We start from the raw sequence: 16,875 nt of genomic DNA, 5'->3' as shown, positions 1-16,875 counted from the left end.
CCCCCATACACACACACACGCATACAAAAATCAATCTTTGCATCAACTCTAGTAGCAAAGGGATTATTTGGACTCGATTTAAGGCCACAAAACAGGAATACAGCCATAATTGATGCCTTGCATTTAGTTACCCATAAACTCCTAGACTTGGTCACTTTAGATCCATCCATCCATTCATCAATCCAATATCTTTACCTTCTTCTTCCTGCTCTCGGTGAAGGCGGACGCTTTTCTGCTCCCGCTCCCTCCCTATCTGCCCTGCTGCTGCTCTCTGTCTTGTTCTGTCTTGTCACTCTTAGAGCCTCTCTTTTCACATCCTCCGAAACTTTCTACAATCATGGAATTGTTTGGCTGGTCTCTCAGTGCAATTGACCAAATTTTCTCGACGAGAAGTCAGGGCAAAGGGGAGCCCTCTTGCCCCGATGGGACGTTTGCTGCTGGATACATGATGCACCCCTGGAAGACATGGAGGATCGTGTGTCTGTCCATACTGTCGGTCAAGGATGTTAAAGATGCCTACATAATTGGATTAATGATACCAGGATTTCTGCTTTTTGGAGCTGGCGGTTACCTGGCATATTGACAAATTCGGAAATCTTTGACAGCAATTCTGGCCCTTCCAGGGCTGCCTGACTTGGCTGAAGGGACCAACACTCAGACTCTAACGTTGGGGGAGCAAAACCGCAAGCTGGATAGGATTCTTGAACAGAATCGCATGCTAGCTGCGGTTTTTGAACTCATTGGCAGGATGGAAAAGACCTTGGAGAAGTTAGAAGCTCGGCTTGGCGGGAATTGACCACAAATTCGTCTGTTTGGAGTCGCCATTGATGAACTTTGACTTTGACAGAGCAGCTTGTCAGGCCGCTCCAGTCACAATCTCCCTGGATGAATGAAAACAAGACACTCTGCTCCCACTAGCTCTCCCCTTCCCCTCAGGACACCTGTGGACCTGGATCAGAACTATACCGAGGCGTCTGATAACATCAATGACAATGGCTGAGGAGTACTGGGGCATATTTCACAGACTTACTGCTCACACACACACACACAATGATAAATACACCTCCCTCTTTTTCAACGCCTTCCCCGGCTCCTGTCTTACCACCGCCCCCAACACAGTCACCAGGTTGGAGCGCCACGAAGGCTGCAGTGTTCACTTGGATGTACCGTGCCGGATCCCCCCGCCTCCCCAGTCACCCACCCACCCCCAGACCCACATGCAAGTCTCCATCATGATGTTGTTATTATGAGTATATTGCTTTTCTGTGCTGAGGTGTTTTTTGCACCTTGACACTGTGTATTTATACACAGTGTGAAGATGCCTTTTTTCCCTCCTCCATCCCAGTGTCATCCTCTTTTGGAAATATGGCACCTTATAACAACAGTGGTGCCAACGCTGTTAACCGAAGTCAAATTCCCTGTTTGATATGTTCAAACTTTGTCATTAAAGCTGATTCTGATTCTGCTTAATCCTATTTAGGTCACAGGGATCTGCTGGAGCCTATTGCTGCTGTCTTCAGGCAAAAGGCAGGGCTATAGTATGGATCGGTCCTCAGTGGCTTGAGATTAATGTTTCAGTCCAATGCAATTCACTCTGTATAGTACCAATCAACAAATAAAGGCATGACTCAGGGCAATTTGCACTTTAGTGCTGCGGTATTTATTGGAAAATCCAGTTCAACTACTAACAATCCAAGTCAGTCTAATTTTATTCCAATTCAGTGCAATCTAAGTGTTAGTGATTAGAACCTCGCCAAACTCTGGACATTCTTGCTGTTCTAATTTATTGAAATTTGTCTGTCATCATGCCATAACTGGTTATACTGTATTAAGGCACCATCACTAAGCTACTTGGTTAGGTTTAGGAAAAGATATAGCACAGTTAGCTCTACATACAATAATAATTGACAAATAGTTGATTGATGCTATGCTGTAAATTCATTTCCACACATCTCACAGAAGTTCTGGTGCCAGTGCTATGGCCTGAAGCATTACTGAAAACATTGGAAAAAAAGTAAGTATATAGAAAGCTACATGCTTGTAATAGTAATTTGATCTAGTTTTAACACCAAATTAGCCATCACCATGTAATTAATTGTCTGTGTGTAAGCGGAAGTATTACTCTCTTCATGCATTTAGTTTTCCTGTCAACAGGAAGAGTGAAAACTAGTGTTTAGGAATTTGCTTGCGACAAAGAAAAAAGTAGTAAAAGAACACTTCAGAATAGTCCAATGTCTTGTTCTTAGCCTTTCTTGGGTGTTCAGCTGTGTGTTTTTGGTCAATGTCCTAATTGAGGACCCATTGCTGCACCTGAAGCCATGCTGTCTAATACTGCGCAGCACATTTCATTCCAGAATGCGTTGATAGTTTTGAGATTTTATTGTACCGTTGTTGGACCAGCGTTATCTGCTCATGTGAACTCTGGACTTATGAATGTCTCATTGAACATTTTGTGAATGTGAATTAGCTCTTTAAAGCTGGCTCAGTCTTCAACCTGAAATCAGCTTTAATGTGCCTCCTAAAATGGCCGCCTTGTCAAAGACTACAAGGACCAGTGTGCCTTGGGGGCGGCGCCTGAAGCGGCCCGCGCCCAATCACTGACCAGGCGCTGATTAAGTCACTGCAGCCCGCGGAATCAAAAGCGTTTTGACTATCTTCAAACCTTCTCTTTTTCTCAGATCTTCATCTCTTCAGTTCGTCAGCTCTTGGCTTCTTGCCAAAAGCTCATCGGGACCAGACTGGCAAGGAGGGGGGGGATTCCCCGGACCATCCTACCGGGGAATCGGAGCGGTCTCCTGCGGCCCCGGAGGGCTACGGCGCTACCGGCTCCCATCTCCCATCTCCCACTAACTTTTTCTATCTGAGTTTCTTTTGCATGAAAGAACCTCCGGCAGCGTGCCCAGATCAGCCCGAGAAGCATCCCGCCACCTGAGTCCGTGACGCCGACGCGCTCATCAGCCATAAGACGGGGCTTGCACGTCTACAGAGGACCGGACCCGCGTGCACGAGACGACGTGAGCAGGCTCCGTTGACCAGGGGGACGCAGGGCGCCAGCTGCTGTACACTGCACCATCGTCCTTTCATTTCAGAGTCGGAAGGAGAGGGGAACCAGAAGACCGCTGGGGCTGAAAGCTCCGACTGAAACCCCCCTTTTTCCCACTCCGAGTTTTCTGTTTATATCAGGAATTGGGACGTCTCGAGGACGGCCAGCCGGCGTCTCGCCTCGGCTGTGAGCTGCATCTCCTGGATCCGTGACACCCGCGCTTCGGCGACCGACGAGAATAGCCGCACGTCTACAAGTGACCGCCCCCCCCCCGCCGCGCCTAACAGCAGTCTAGAGGAGATCAGGACAGAGGAGAGGAGAAAGTAGAGTCCATTGAAGAATTTCGGGGGAGATTCACAAGGAGTGGAGTGCGGCTAGAGTCAGTGGTTCAAGAGCCAAAACACTTAGGGCCTGATTTACTAAAGGTTTGCGTGCGTAAAAACGTGTGCAAACTTGACATCACGTGCAAACCAATGTGCAAGCTGATCTACTAACAGCGTGCAAAGAGGACTGCGCCTCTCAAATGAGCAAAATAGCACACGCTATTAAATGAACACATTTAGTACTTTTGCCCTGATGAATAATCAATATGGGGCGTACCCGCCAGAAAGCGCTAAGTACTGGGGGGGGGGAAATGCAAATATGTCCATTTACCACACGCAATGAGATTTACCAAGCCCGAAAGTAATTGCAGGGATTATGATTGCGTCTGTATTTAATACGTTCGAAAGGAAGGTGCTAATCTGCCCAGCATTACGCACCGATGGCTGCTGTTATTGTGGTGTTGTGCCGTATTCAGCACCACTGCCGTGAAAAGCACCCCCTTATACACACTCACACAAACACATACTTAGGAGTTTATATTATATATATTTACAAATATTATGGAAGACAACACAGTAAGCAGGCTATTAATTAATGACATCAATAACCATTTACCCGATTTTTGTCATCTGTGACTGTGATTGTGGGAAAGTATGACTATTGTGGAATCCATGAGCGCATTTAAACATGAATCATTAACACAAAACTGGACGCTAAACAGAACGTGACACGGAATGAGAATATAATTTTTGTCATTGTGTGTACGTTGTCATTTGTAGTAAATTAAACATGAGCATTTAGTCCTTTTTGACATTTACTCGTGAATAAGAGATCTGTGGGTAAAATATGTCGACGAGGGGGTGCTTTTCACGGCAGGGGTGCTGAATACGGCACAACAATCTCTAACTCCAACTCGTCAAATTTCATTTTGCGCTTGCGACTATCCTGCTTCTCCCGCTTTCCATCCAGACTCTCCATGGCGCAAACCCTAAGACACGCAACACCTCATTTAAATACTGCGGTTTGCACCTGTTATCAATTGCGCACGCAAAACACACAACAACAGCACGTGCAAACTTTTTCAGTGCACACGCAATTTAGTACTCTTTATTTAGGATCTTAGTAAATCGGGCCCTTAGATGCAACCAGTACATGGGTCACAAATGTGGTATTCCTTGTGTCAAGTCAATCCCAAACCAGAGCCCATCTCAGAAGTGTCTTGTCTTGGCCAGGAAAAAAGAGACTGGACCATTGCTCAGTGGTCCAAAGTCCTCTTTTCAGGGGATGCTCAAGGTTTGGTGTGAAGTTTCCACAGGACACAATAGACATCCACAATATATCCACCCTCTACCAGGAACTATTAGAGGACTTCATGTTTCCTACTGCCGAAATACGTTTTGGAGATGTTGATTTCATTTTCTATCAGTACTTGGCACCTCCCCACACTTCCTTAAGTACCAATACCTGGTTTAAAGACCATGTGGCCAGGAAAATCTTGAGACCAAACCCCATAGAGACTCTATGGTTTAAATAAACACAAAACGATGTGTTTAAGAGATAAATCTAATCAAGTAAAGAGTTCCAATCCTAAATCTGCTAAGGTTCTTCAGGGGTTAGGTGTTAACTGTGGTTTGATTGATGTTTGGCGGGAGTTAAATCCAGGTGTTAGGGATTATACCTTTTTTTCAAACGTCCATAACTCTTACTCCCGACTAGATTATTTTTTTGTACCTTCTAAATACATCCATATGATAAGCAAGTGTACAATAAATCCAATTATCCTCTCAGATCATTCTAGAATCCATCTAAAAATTAATTTTGATCATGAACATTTTATATCCAAGCGATGGAAATTCAACTCCTCTCTCCTGAAAGATGATGAATTTAAATCAAAAATGCAAACGTGGATAACAAATTATATTAAAGAAAACAATGATCCTTCCTTAGATCCCAACATTATTTGGGAAGCAGCAAAAGCCACGTTAAGAGGACTCATTATCTCATATGCTTCATTTAAAAAATACGAGAAACTAACTGAAAGAAAAGAACTAGAGAATGAAGTGGCCCGATGTGAAAAACTCCATAAGAATGCACCCACAGAGGATAATTGGAGACTATTAACTGTCGCTAGAGCAAAATTAAATCTTAAGATTTCAGATGAAATCATACAAAAAATGACTTATATTAGACAAAAGGAATATGAATTTGGAAACAAACCGGGTAAATTATTAGCTCACCAATTAAAGAAGGAGCAAGCAGAAAAGATTATTAAAGCTATATATGTTATGGAAAATAAGGTAACCTATCACCCAAAAGAGATAAACCAAACTTTTTTTGAATTCTACAAAAATCTTTATCAGTCACAGGGCGGATATTCACAAGATGAAGTAAATGATTATCTTAAACATATTAATCTACCAAAAGCAAGTGCTCAAGATCGACTCCTTTTGAATTCCCCATTTACAGAAATAGAAATTCTGGATACAATCATTTCAATGCCTATAAATAAAAGTCCAGGACCGGACGGTTTCTCAGTTGAATTTTATAAGGAATTCTGGTCAGAGATTAAACCTATTTTTTTGACAATGTTGAACAATTTCTGTTATAAAAAATTACTTCCTCAATCAATGAATTTAGCACATATTAGTGTTTTACATAAAAGTGGTAAAGATCCTCTACAGTGCTCGTCATATAGACCTATAAGTCTCTTGGATCATGATTATAAGATCATCACTAAGCTATTAGCAAGAAGACTGGACTCTGTTTTGCCTAAGTTGGTCAAGCCAGACCAGTCAGGCTTTATAAAGGGGAGATATGCTTCTGACAATATAAGGAGAGTTTTGAATATAATTAATTCTCTCAACAACCGCCAGGAGCCTTCTCTTCTTCTTTCTTTAGATGCAGAGAAGGCTTTTGACAGAGTTGAGTGGAAATTTATTTTTTCTGTTTTATATAAATTTGATTTAGGTGTTAATTTCATTGAATGGATTAAAATGATTTATAATTGTCCAAAAGCTGCAGTAATAACCAATGGTAGGTGCTCTGACTTTTTTTCTTTATCTAGAGGGACAAGGCAGGGCTGTCCTTTGTCACCTTTGCTTTTTGCAATGGTGATCGAACCTTTGGCGGCAAGTGTAAGAGACAACATAAGTATTCAAGGTTTAAAGGTCGATAATAACGAACATAAAATTTCCTTATATGCAGACGATATTCTTTTATACATCACGGACCCAGAGAAATCAATATCACACTTGCAAAACACAATTAAACAGTTTGGAAGTTACTCAGGTTATAAGATCAATTTCAGTAAATCTAATGCTGTTCTCTTACACATGACACCAACAGAAGAAATGCTTACATCTTGTCCCTTTCATTGGACACCAGAGGGCTTTAAATATTTGGGTATACATATTACTCCCAATTTAGATAATCTGTTTAAAGAAAATTACACCCCAATTGTACACAAGATAAAATCAGACCTGTTAACATGGTCTTCTCTTCCACTGTCACTATTAGGGCGCATAAACACTATTAAAATGAATGTTCTACCAAGATTTATTTTTCTTTTCCAGATGTTACCATGCTTTTTATCTGTGGAGTTCTTTAAACCATTAAATAGCGGCATCTCAAAATTCATTTGGGGCAATAAAAAACCTAGGATCAGTCTAATGACCCTAATGAAACCAGAATCCATGGGAGGTCTTGGCCTCCCCAATCTCCAATATTATTTTTGGGCAGCCCAGTTAAGGAATCTGGTTTTTCGAACCCTTGCCACTGGTCTCTCTTATTTTTATGAATAAGTTTGAAAAAATAAAAAACATAGACAAATGTTTCTCTGTTTTTAATACCCTGTTAGCATGGAGAGATTGTAGGAAAAAAAACAGTATTACCACCTGCACTTCAATTCATTCCACCATTTATCCAAATCCAGATCTGAATATCAAACATATCAACATAGGTGAATGGGCAAACTCTGGTTTAAAACAGTTTAAGGATTTATTTAATTTGAACATGCAATTAAAATCATTCATTAACTTAAAATCAGAATACAACATCCCTGACAAACATTTTTTTTAATATTTACAAATACGGAGCATTGTTCAATCACTTATCAAAGCAAATAAAATTCGACTTGGACTATCTGAAATAGAGGACATATTTATAACTTCAGACACAATTAAAGGAAAGATCAGTGAATTTTATAATATTTTATCACAAGGAGGTTTGTCATCTTTCCAAACTTTAGTGAAGATATGGGAGAAGGAGTTGGGGATGGTCTTTGAAGAAAACACTTGGTTAAATATATGTGAAAATATAAATTTTCCTTTTACTAGTAATAAAATTAAAGAGGCTAATTTTAAATTTATTCACAAATTTTATTTAACTCCAATTAAAATGCACAAAATTTCAAACGATATCTCTTCAAAATGTCCAAGATGCAAAAAAATCAATGGAACATTTGTACATATGTTTTGGGAATGTGATCTTTTAATAAGTTTCTGGAAATCAATTCATTCCTTCACACAATCCGTATTAGAAATTAATTTTGATTTAAGCTCCAATTTGTATTTATTAAACGACACACTGGATCTTCAGTTAGACCGGAAAAAAAGCAGGATATTAATTATGATCACATACTTCGCTAAGAAATGCATACTTTTACTTTGGAAAGATGATTCCCCTCCAACTTTCAAGTTTTTTTTTAATCAAATTTCAGTTTTTTTACCATTGGAAAAATTAACTTTAGAAAAATACAACCGTGCTCATATTTTTCAAGAATTTTGGTTCCCATTACTCTCAAAACTGGATAATCTTTCCAAAGGGGACCAATGAGTATCTTTATTTTGTTTTCGAACTTGTGCCTTATAGGTATGTATGTTTGTATGTATATATGGATATATATATATATATATATATATATATATATATATATATATATATATATATATATATATATATATATATATATATATATAGTTTGATATCGCTGTTGCTGCCATTATATATTTTTTTATTTTTATTTTATTTTTTTTATTTTTTATTTTTTTTTAAATATTTATTTAATTTTGTTCTCCCTTAATGTTTTTTTTTTTTTTTTTTTTCCCTAGGGTAATTGGGGAGGGTAGGAATGTGGGTATAATAGAAATCAGGCATGTGAAAATGTGAATTGTGAAAATTATTGTGAAATAAAAAGATATAAAAAAAATAAATAAAATAAACTCTTGCACTTAGTAAAGGACATGGTACTGACAATGCTGATATAACCTTCCCCAACATCCCACAGAAGTACGCAAACTTAAACCACCACAAACTCCTCCAATGTATTAACTACAAAATGGCTGTCAGGCCAAGTCAGCACTGACTTCTTCAACAGACCCAGGCTCGTTTCATGCAAGCTCCAAGAATTGACAGTACCAGCACAACATAACAGCATGGTCCCAATCAGAGAAATTAAGATAGGCCCCTCCCATTTCTTTAGATGAACGTCCTCATCCTGGATTTTTCCTTAAAAGCCTGATTGATGTAAACTGACCTCCCAGCCACCCACACACTCCCTAATTTTCATAACCAATGAAAGAAAAAATGATTTTACTTGCCCCAGCTGACTTTGTTTCTCTTAATCCAGATCCACTGATTATATCTAGCTGCCTCATCTGACATTTCTTTCACTGTCTTCTTCAAACTCTGCCATGTAGTCCTAGTTCTGCCAATAATTCAAATAATTTCAATTCAATCCAATTCAATTTTATTTATACAGTGTAGCGTCTATTACAACAGAAGTTGTCTGTAGGCGCTTTCCAGAGACCCAGTACATACCCCCGAGCAATTATTACATAAACACTGGCAGGTAAAAACTCCCCTGGAGGGAGAAATAGCTTAAGCTAAACAGTGGCAAGGAAAAACTCCCCCTTTAGGAGGGAAGAAACCTGGACCAGGACCTGGCTCATAAGGGGGACCCACCTGATGGAGGCCAGCTGGGCAGAGCAGGAAAAGAGAAAACAGACAGAGAGAATGAAGAACAGAGAAAGGAGAGACGGAACAATGGCTAACTGGTGCACTACAAGGATGACTATAATGACTATATATATATATATATAAACAGATATAAACATATTTACACAGCAAACATTGAGGTAGTCAGAGGACGAAACTGCAATGTGACTACTGCTCTAGCTATCTAGCTATGAAACCCCTACATCCCACTTCTACTGGACAAACCTTCAAACTTTCTGCCCCCAATTCTTTGTAGCCAAGCTTTTTCCTTTCATATACCTCCTGCACCAAATCTTCCCAGGGAACTGTCAGTTCAATAAAGTAAACTATTTTCTTACTAATGGCGCTTTTCCACTAGTACCTACTCAGCGCGCCTCTACTTGCCACGCCCCTGTCTTGCGCTTCTCCACTACGGGCCGAGGCGGGTAGAGGCTGGCCGAGTAGATACTTTTTCTGTACCTATTCTGCCGAGCAACTCTGAGGTGCAGATGTTCATTAACCTGGTGGCTGAGGAGAGAATTAAAAAGGGATCTAGACGAGCGATAAGGAACGATCAGATCTACCAGGCGCTTGGTCACTTCCCAGCCTTCGCGGCTCCCAGCTGATTTCTCATCAGCGCCGACACGAACAAAATTTTTTTAAAAAGTGTTGTCGCTTGAAGTTTCTTTCACTCTCATTTTTTAAATTGATATTGAACACAAGCCATAGACCCAGCAGCACATTTATCATCTCCTCCAGGTTCTACATCTTTAGTGTTGTTGTCTTCTTCGTTTAGATCACACAATCAAATACGTCACAGCAGCTTCGCTCCAACACGCCCACTTCTCACCTGGATGTTGAAAAACAAACGAGGACGAGGGGAGTGGAGGTGGGTGGAGGCGTGCCAAGTCGGGGTGCGCTGAGTAGGTACTAGTGGATAAGCGCCATAACAAACCATAAGACTTGAAGTCTTGCCTTAACAGAGTACAAACTTTTTCCTGAGGAATAACCAGCTTCCCACCTAAATCTACCTGCATTTCCCAGTCACTCGCTGCTGCTAACCAACCAAAGCCTTGATTACCTGACTTCTCACCTCCTACAGTCATTATCATGATGTAATTTGAAAATATATTGTTTTAACATCTTTTGAGTTTGTACAATATTTTGTCAATGTAATTACAATACTTTTGTCATGTTTGAACAATATGGTACTTATACAGGTTATAAGGAAAACTCTTCATGTTTGTACAATACATGATCACGTTACAATATAAATATTATAAGAGCATAATTTTTTGTCATAATGTGACTCGGTATTGAGTCATTGACCTTCATTGGCCTGAATTAGCCCCGCCCCTTCTTCTGATTGGTTGTCCCTATTTTGTGTTATAACTTTTGAATGGTTTGACATAGAGAGTCGTGGGTGGTGTCATTGAACTCGGTTTTTAGTACTTGACCTTCATTGGTGCAAATTAGCCCCGCCCCTTCTTCTGATTGGTCTATATTTCATAGTTCCTATTTTCTGCCATAACCTTTGAATGGTTTGACATAAAGAGTCGTGGGTGGTGTCATCAGACTTAGTTTTTAGTCCTTGATCTTAATTGGTGCAAATTGCACGTGCGAGGGCCCGTTCATCGCTGCTTGCAGCTTTAATTTTCAATTGCTTTTCAATTGATTGTGTTGCAACAGGTACCTGACAAGATGTGTTTTAACATTGTGGTACCTGAACACAATGAACACCATGGGTCTCCTTTTACCCAGAGTTTAACATTCTGGGGGTTTGGTAGCACATCACATGTAGCCCCTAACAGGAATCTAATGCAACACTCCCCCATACTCCACAGGTCTCTGCAACTAAGCTTCCTCTTATCTACACTTGCCCGGTTTAACAACTGTCCCTGCTTAGCCTGAGCCACTGCTTTTGCATCCCTTATGTTCTCCTGTCTACCTACCTGCTCTACAATCAGCTTTCTTTTTTATTCTGAACCTGCTTTGATCCACACCAGTTTGCCTGGGTCAGGCCCCAAGCCTCAATGACCAAACGGAAACTGAACCCTCACCCTGTCTAAGATCTGATTCTGCCATCTGAACCACCACCCTTGGGTTTCATAACCCCCCCAATTGGATTTGGATCCACCTCCCAAACTATCACATTCTTACTCCCAGCTAACAACAGCTCTGTCCTGACCTTGGAAGACTTAGACTCTTCAGTTAAGCTAGATATTGGAAGCTGCAATATTCCTTTCCCGTACATTTCTTGACTACTTGGACACCTAGGAACACCTAGCCACTTCCTATATAGGATCTAACTACGTTTTCCATTTCTCCACGGTAGATACTTGAATTTGGTATATTGAAAATGGCTATGTCAACGCATTTCCATGATCTAAAAATACCACATGCACATTCCTTTCCTCAATCTTAGCGGCCTGAATGGGATATTGTCAAGACAAAGAAGAAAAATGCCCGGACCCAACAGTGCAGACAAGCTTAGGGTGCTATTAAAGCAAGATGGAATTCCATAATGCCTCAGCAGTACTATGCCATACTGCATCAATGCAATAATTAATGCAAAAGGAGCCCCAACAAAGTATTGAGAGCATACATGGGCATACTTTTCAGTAGACCAACATTTCTGTAATAAATATCTTTTTTTTGTGTAAAATTGGTCCTATGTAATATTCTAATGGCCCTTTTCCACTAGTACCACCTCAGCTCGCTTCTACCCGCCACGCCCCCGTCTTGCGCTTTTCCACTACGAGCTGAGCCGCGCCAAGCCGATACTTTTTCTGTAACCATTCTGCCGAGGTTCTAACCGCGCTGAGCCGGGACTATTTCTGACGTCACCACCCTCCGCGCCACTGATTGGTCGGGGGGCGGGGCCGCCAGACGTTTGAATCAGGAGGCGGGAGTCAGCGCAAGAGCGACTCGCGGCTCGCTGCGATTTTATTATAAAGCGCAAAACGTCTGTTTGGTGATCCAACTCTGAGGTGCAGATGTTCATAAACCTGGTGCTGACGAGAGAATTAAAAAAGGGATGTAGACGGGCTGTTTTATTCTCAGACGCTCGCGGCTCCAGCTGATTTCTCATCAGCGCCGACATGAACAAAGCGGTTGCGCAATCGAGTACGTCACAGCAGCTTCACCCCAACCTGCCCACTTCTCACCTGGCTGTGGAAAAACAAACGAGGACAAAAGGGGTAGAGGCGGGTAGAGGCGTGACGAGCCGAGTCGGGCTGAGTAAGTACTAGTGGAAAAGCGCCATAATTTACTGAGCTACTGAATTTGGTTTTCCATTAGCTATAAAGCCACAGTATGATACAGTATTTTTATATGGCTTACCTCAACATTACATCTTTTCCATCACTTCTTGTGCATCGTACATGGCGTGTCTGATATCCCACATCTAGTTCCCATGATAGTGGGTATCTGACCTGTACATGAGCATGGATCTGGTGGTTGTGATGGGAGTGGTGGTGAGAATCCAGAGGGTGGGGTGTGCCAGTACTGTTGTCATTGGAGCTTAAGTCCACTGTGGTCCTTCCACTTTGGAGGGCATTCCTGTGATATGGTATTACTCGGCATTCACTCCAGGCCCCTGCTTTGAAGCTATACTGGTAGTCTTCCTCTGCATTATGGCAATCAAGAAGGCTAATGCAAGTCCTTGTTTCAGTGAGGTTTTGACAATTTGCCCCTCCATACATTGGTGTGGCCAGAATATGTCGAGTCCGATGTTGCAGACCACCACCGCATGTTTTGCTGCAACTTGACCAAGAGGTGAAGTCCGAAACCACACAGTCCTGGGGGCATGGGGTTAGGCATGCCTGCTCCATTGGTGGTTTCTGGGAAAAGAGCTCACAGATCTTTGAAGTGACCGTGGTTCTGTTTGACGTGCGAATGCAGTGGATGGTGCGGCTCTGAATGCCATGCTGTGCTGTAATGCACTCGGCTGTCCTCAACTTGAGCTCATTGGAAAACAAAGGCATAATAACACATGCTCCCCAGTTAGAAACCTCCCATTCAAAAACATCTTGGTGCCAGTCACAGACCTTAAAGCACTGCCTCCAGCTTTCTGGTTTCTCCATGTGGTGGCAGTGGAAGTTATGGGTAGTCCAACCTTCCACGTGGATGCACCAGATTGTCCTTGTTTGAACCCCACCAGAACCACACTTCTTCCCAATACACTGACCCCACTGGCCTGCAACAAAGAACACACATATAGGGGGCAATGTCATTAAAAGCTAAAGCTTAGTGGAGGGGGAAAAAAAGCAATGATTTCATTTGCAGCTATTTAGCATCTTGCAATCACATTCACTTAACCTCCATGGCTGATTTTTTTTTCTTTTTTTGGTTTCATTTTTTTAATGAATTGATAAAGAAATGAATCATGGAACAAAGTAATGAAACCAGTTTCACACATAAATCAATCCATGGTAGATTTCTTGAAAACAAGGTTGAGATTCATTTGATCAGTATTTCGGGCCATGCATGGCTACAGGTATGGTGATCAGGTAAATATTCTGAGTTACATTTATGTGCTTAACCTGTTCACCCCTAGGGATTTTGGAGGGGAATTTTGCCTGAACAGGCCTATCCAAATTAAATAAACAATATATCCACATTAATCAACATAAGCTCTGTTGCCCACTATCAGCGTACAAGGACCAGTGGTTAGCTCTGCCTGTAGCCCTTTAGCAAAGGATTTAGCCTCATACCTGTCTCTGGAGCTGGAAGAAGAGCCTTCTATCAGGGAGTCAGGATTTTGAAAGAGTGGAGTAAATCTGTTCTCCAGTAGAATCCCTGTGTCTTGGGGCAATTTGCTCTTAACTTTTGTTGCAGCCTTCTTTTTCCTACTGAGTACTGGGGTTTAAGGGACATTCCTGTGCAATGGTACAATGGCTCTTTTCATAGACCAATTTCCAACCTTCCATTCCATGTATCTAAAATTCTGGAAAAGGTAGTTGCAACTATGTGACCATTTGTATAGAAATGATCTGTTTGAAGTTTTTCAATCAGGGTTCAGAATACATCATAGCACAGAGACAGCACTGGTTCGAGTCATGAATGACCTTCTTATGGCCTCAGATAAGGGATTAGTGTCCATACTGGTTCTACTGGACCTCAGTGCTGCTTTTGACACTGTAGATCATGACATCTTACTGCACAGGTTAGAGCATGTTGGGATTAAAGGGACAGCCCTACGTTGGTTTAAATCATATCTATGACAGATTCCAGTTTGTTCATGTACATGAAGTTTCTTCAGAACAGTCAAGGGTCTGTTATGGTGTTCCGCAGGGTTCAGTGCTAGAGCCAATCTTGTTAAGTTTATACATGCAGCCATTGGGAAGTATAATCCAGAATCACGGCGTACATTTTCATTCCTATGCTGATGATACGCAGCTCTATTTGTCTATGAAGCCGGATGAAACAGAACCGTTAGTTAAACTTCAGGCATGTCTTAGGCACTTCAAGGACTGGATGTCCGGAAATATTTTGCTTCTAATTTCAGATAAAACAGAGGTTATTATTTTTGGTCCAAAGCATCTTAAGAAGGGATTAAATGGTGTTTTGGTGTCAGTGACTGCGTCAGTGACGGCGTGTGGTACGCGTTGACGCGTACCACACGCCGTAGGCATGCTTCGTTTTGACGCAGAACCATAACTCAAGCTTGAGAAGCCTTGGTGTTCTTTTCGATCAGGATTTGTTGTTTCAAATAAAAAAAAACATATATTAATCAGGTTTGTAAAATATCATATCAGGCACCATTACTATGGAACCGACTTCCAAAAAGAGGCTAAGGAGGCTGACACCATCTCCACCTTTAAAACCAAACTTTAAACGTTTCTGTTTAGTAAAGTCTATAGTTAGTGTTTAGTATACCTTTAGTTAGTGTTCAGTAAACCTCTAGTTAATGTTCAGTAAGCCTTTAGTTAGTGTAAACTCTAGTGTGTTAGAGTCAGTAGTCATAGCTGCAGCTATAGAACAAGACTATAATAGTTAGTCTCAAACATAGCTTTGTGGTAGTTATGGTGCTATAGGCCTATGCTGCAGGGGGGCACCGACATGATCCACTGGGCGCACCGCCCTCTCACCCTTCTTCCCTTCTCCTCTTTCCTTCTTCTCTTCTCTTCTTCCATTTTTCATCTATTATAAGTATCTTATAGCCCATGATGACCTTCGTCTGGCAGAAGTTTCAAGGATCTGCCAGTAATCCGGTCTCTTGGACTCCGCCTATGCCTGTCCCCAGATGCAGATTTCTGGGTTTACTCCCCTAGCCATGGTACCCTTCCAGGTTTACCCACATGACAGTGGGGCAGTGGTTAGTTGGTTTAGGGCCCACTGCTGCAAGTTGGAACAATTGTTACACAGTTTGATAATACAAGTAAATAACACAACAATTGTAATCTTCACAGTGTACTGAAAGAAGATAGTGAGGGGACAGAGGCATCAGAGGGGTGCATAACAAAGGAGTGGTTGAGAGACATTTTAATTAAGGTTGTGCAGACCTATAAATATCTTGGGCTATAGATGGACAACAAGCTGGACTGGACAAGCAACATGAGGCAGCTGTACAAGAAGGCTCAGAGCAGGATGTACTTCCTGAGGAGGCTAAGATCGTTCAACATCTGCAAGAAGCTCCTGGGGATGTTTTATCAGTCTGTGGTTGCCAGCGTCCTGTCCTACACTGTGGTGTGTTGGGGAGGGAGCACTTCAAAGGCAGACCTCTCCACGTTGGAGAAGCTGATCAGGCACGCCGGCTCCGTAGTTGGCACGAAGCTGGACCCTCTGGAGACAGTGGCCGAGAGGAGAACAGTGCACAAACTCCTGGCTATCCTGGACAATGGCAGGCACCCTCTGCATACAGTGTCTTGCAAAAGTATTTGGCCCCCTTGAACTTTGTGACCTTTTGCCACATTTCAGGCTTCAAACATAAAGATATAAAACTGTAATTTTTTGTGAAGAATCAACAAGTGGGACACAATCATGAAGTGGAACAAAATGTATTGGATATTTCAAACTTTTTTAACAAATAAAAAACTGAAAAATTGGGCGTGCAAAATAATTCAGCCCCCTTAAGTTAATACTTTGTAGCGCCACCTTTTGCTGCGATTACAGTTGTAAGTCGCTTGGGGTTTGTCTCTATCAGTTTTGCACATCGAGAGACTGAAATTTTTGCCCATTCCTCCTTGCAAAACAGCTGGAGCTCAGTGAGGTTGAATGGAGAGTGTTTGTGAACAGCAGTTTTCAGTTCTTTCCACAAATTCTCCATTGGATTCTGGTCTGGACTTTGACTTGGCCATTCTAACACCTGGATATGTTTTTTGAACCATTCCATTGTAGATTTTGCTTTATGTTTTGGATCATTGTCTTGTTGGAAGACAAATCTCCGTCCCAGTCTCAGGTCTTTTGCAGACTCCATCAGGTTTTTCTTCCAGAATGGTCCTGTATTTGGCTCCATCCATCTTCCCATCAATGTTAACCATCTTCCATGTCCCTGCTGAAGAAAAGCAGGCCCAAACCATGATGCTGCCACC

General features: G+C 41.6%; 1 protein-coding gene across 1 annotated transcript in view; it reads right to left on the bottom strand.

Moving 5' to 3' along the window:
• Positions 1–16,875, bottom strand: part of thsd7ba (thrombospondin, type I, domain containing 7Ba) — a 326,602-nt gene that overhangs the window by 237,377 nt on the left and 72,350 nt on the right. Inside the window, exon 2 of the mRNA XM_061723024.1 lies at positions 12,683–13,538. Within this exon, the coding sequence (XP_061579008.1) occupies positions 12,683–13,538 (856 nt within the window). The remainder of the gene's footprint in view (positions 1–12,682; positions 13,539–16,875) is intronic.

The sequence above is a fragment of the Cololabis saira genome, chromosome 6, assembly GCF_033807715.1.
Source record: "Cololabis saira isolate AMF1-May2022 chromosome 6, fColSai1.1, whole genome shotgun sequence".
In the NCBI taxonomy this organism is placed as follows: Eukaryota; Metazoa; Chordata; class Actinopteri; order Beloniformes; family Belonidae; genus Cololabis; species Cololabis saira.
Note: the sequence above shows the minus strand (reverse complement) of the source record. Positions and strands in the feature narration are given on the sequence as shown.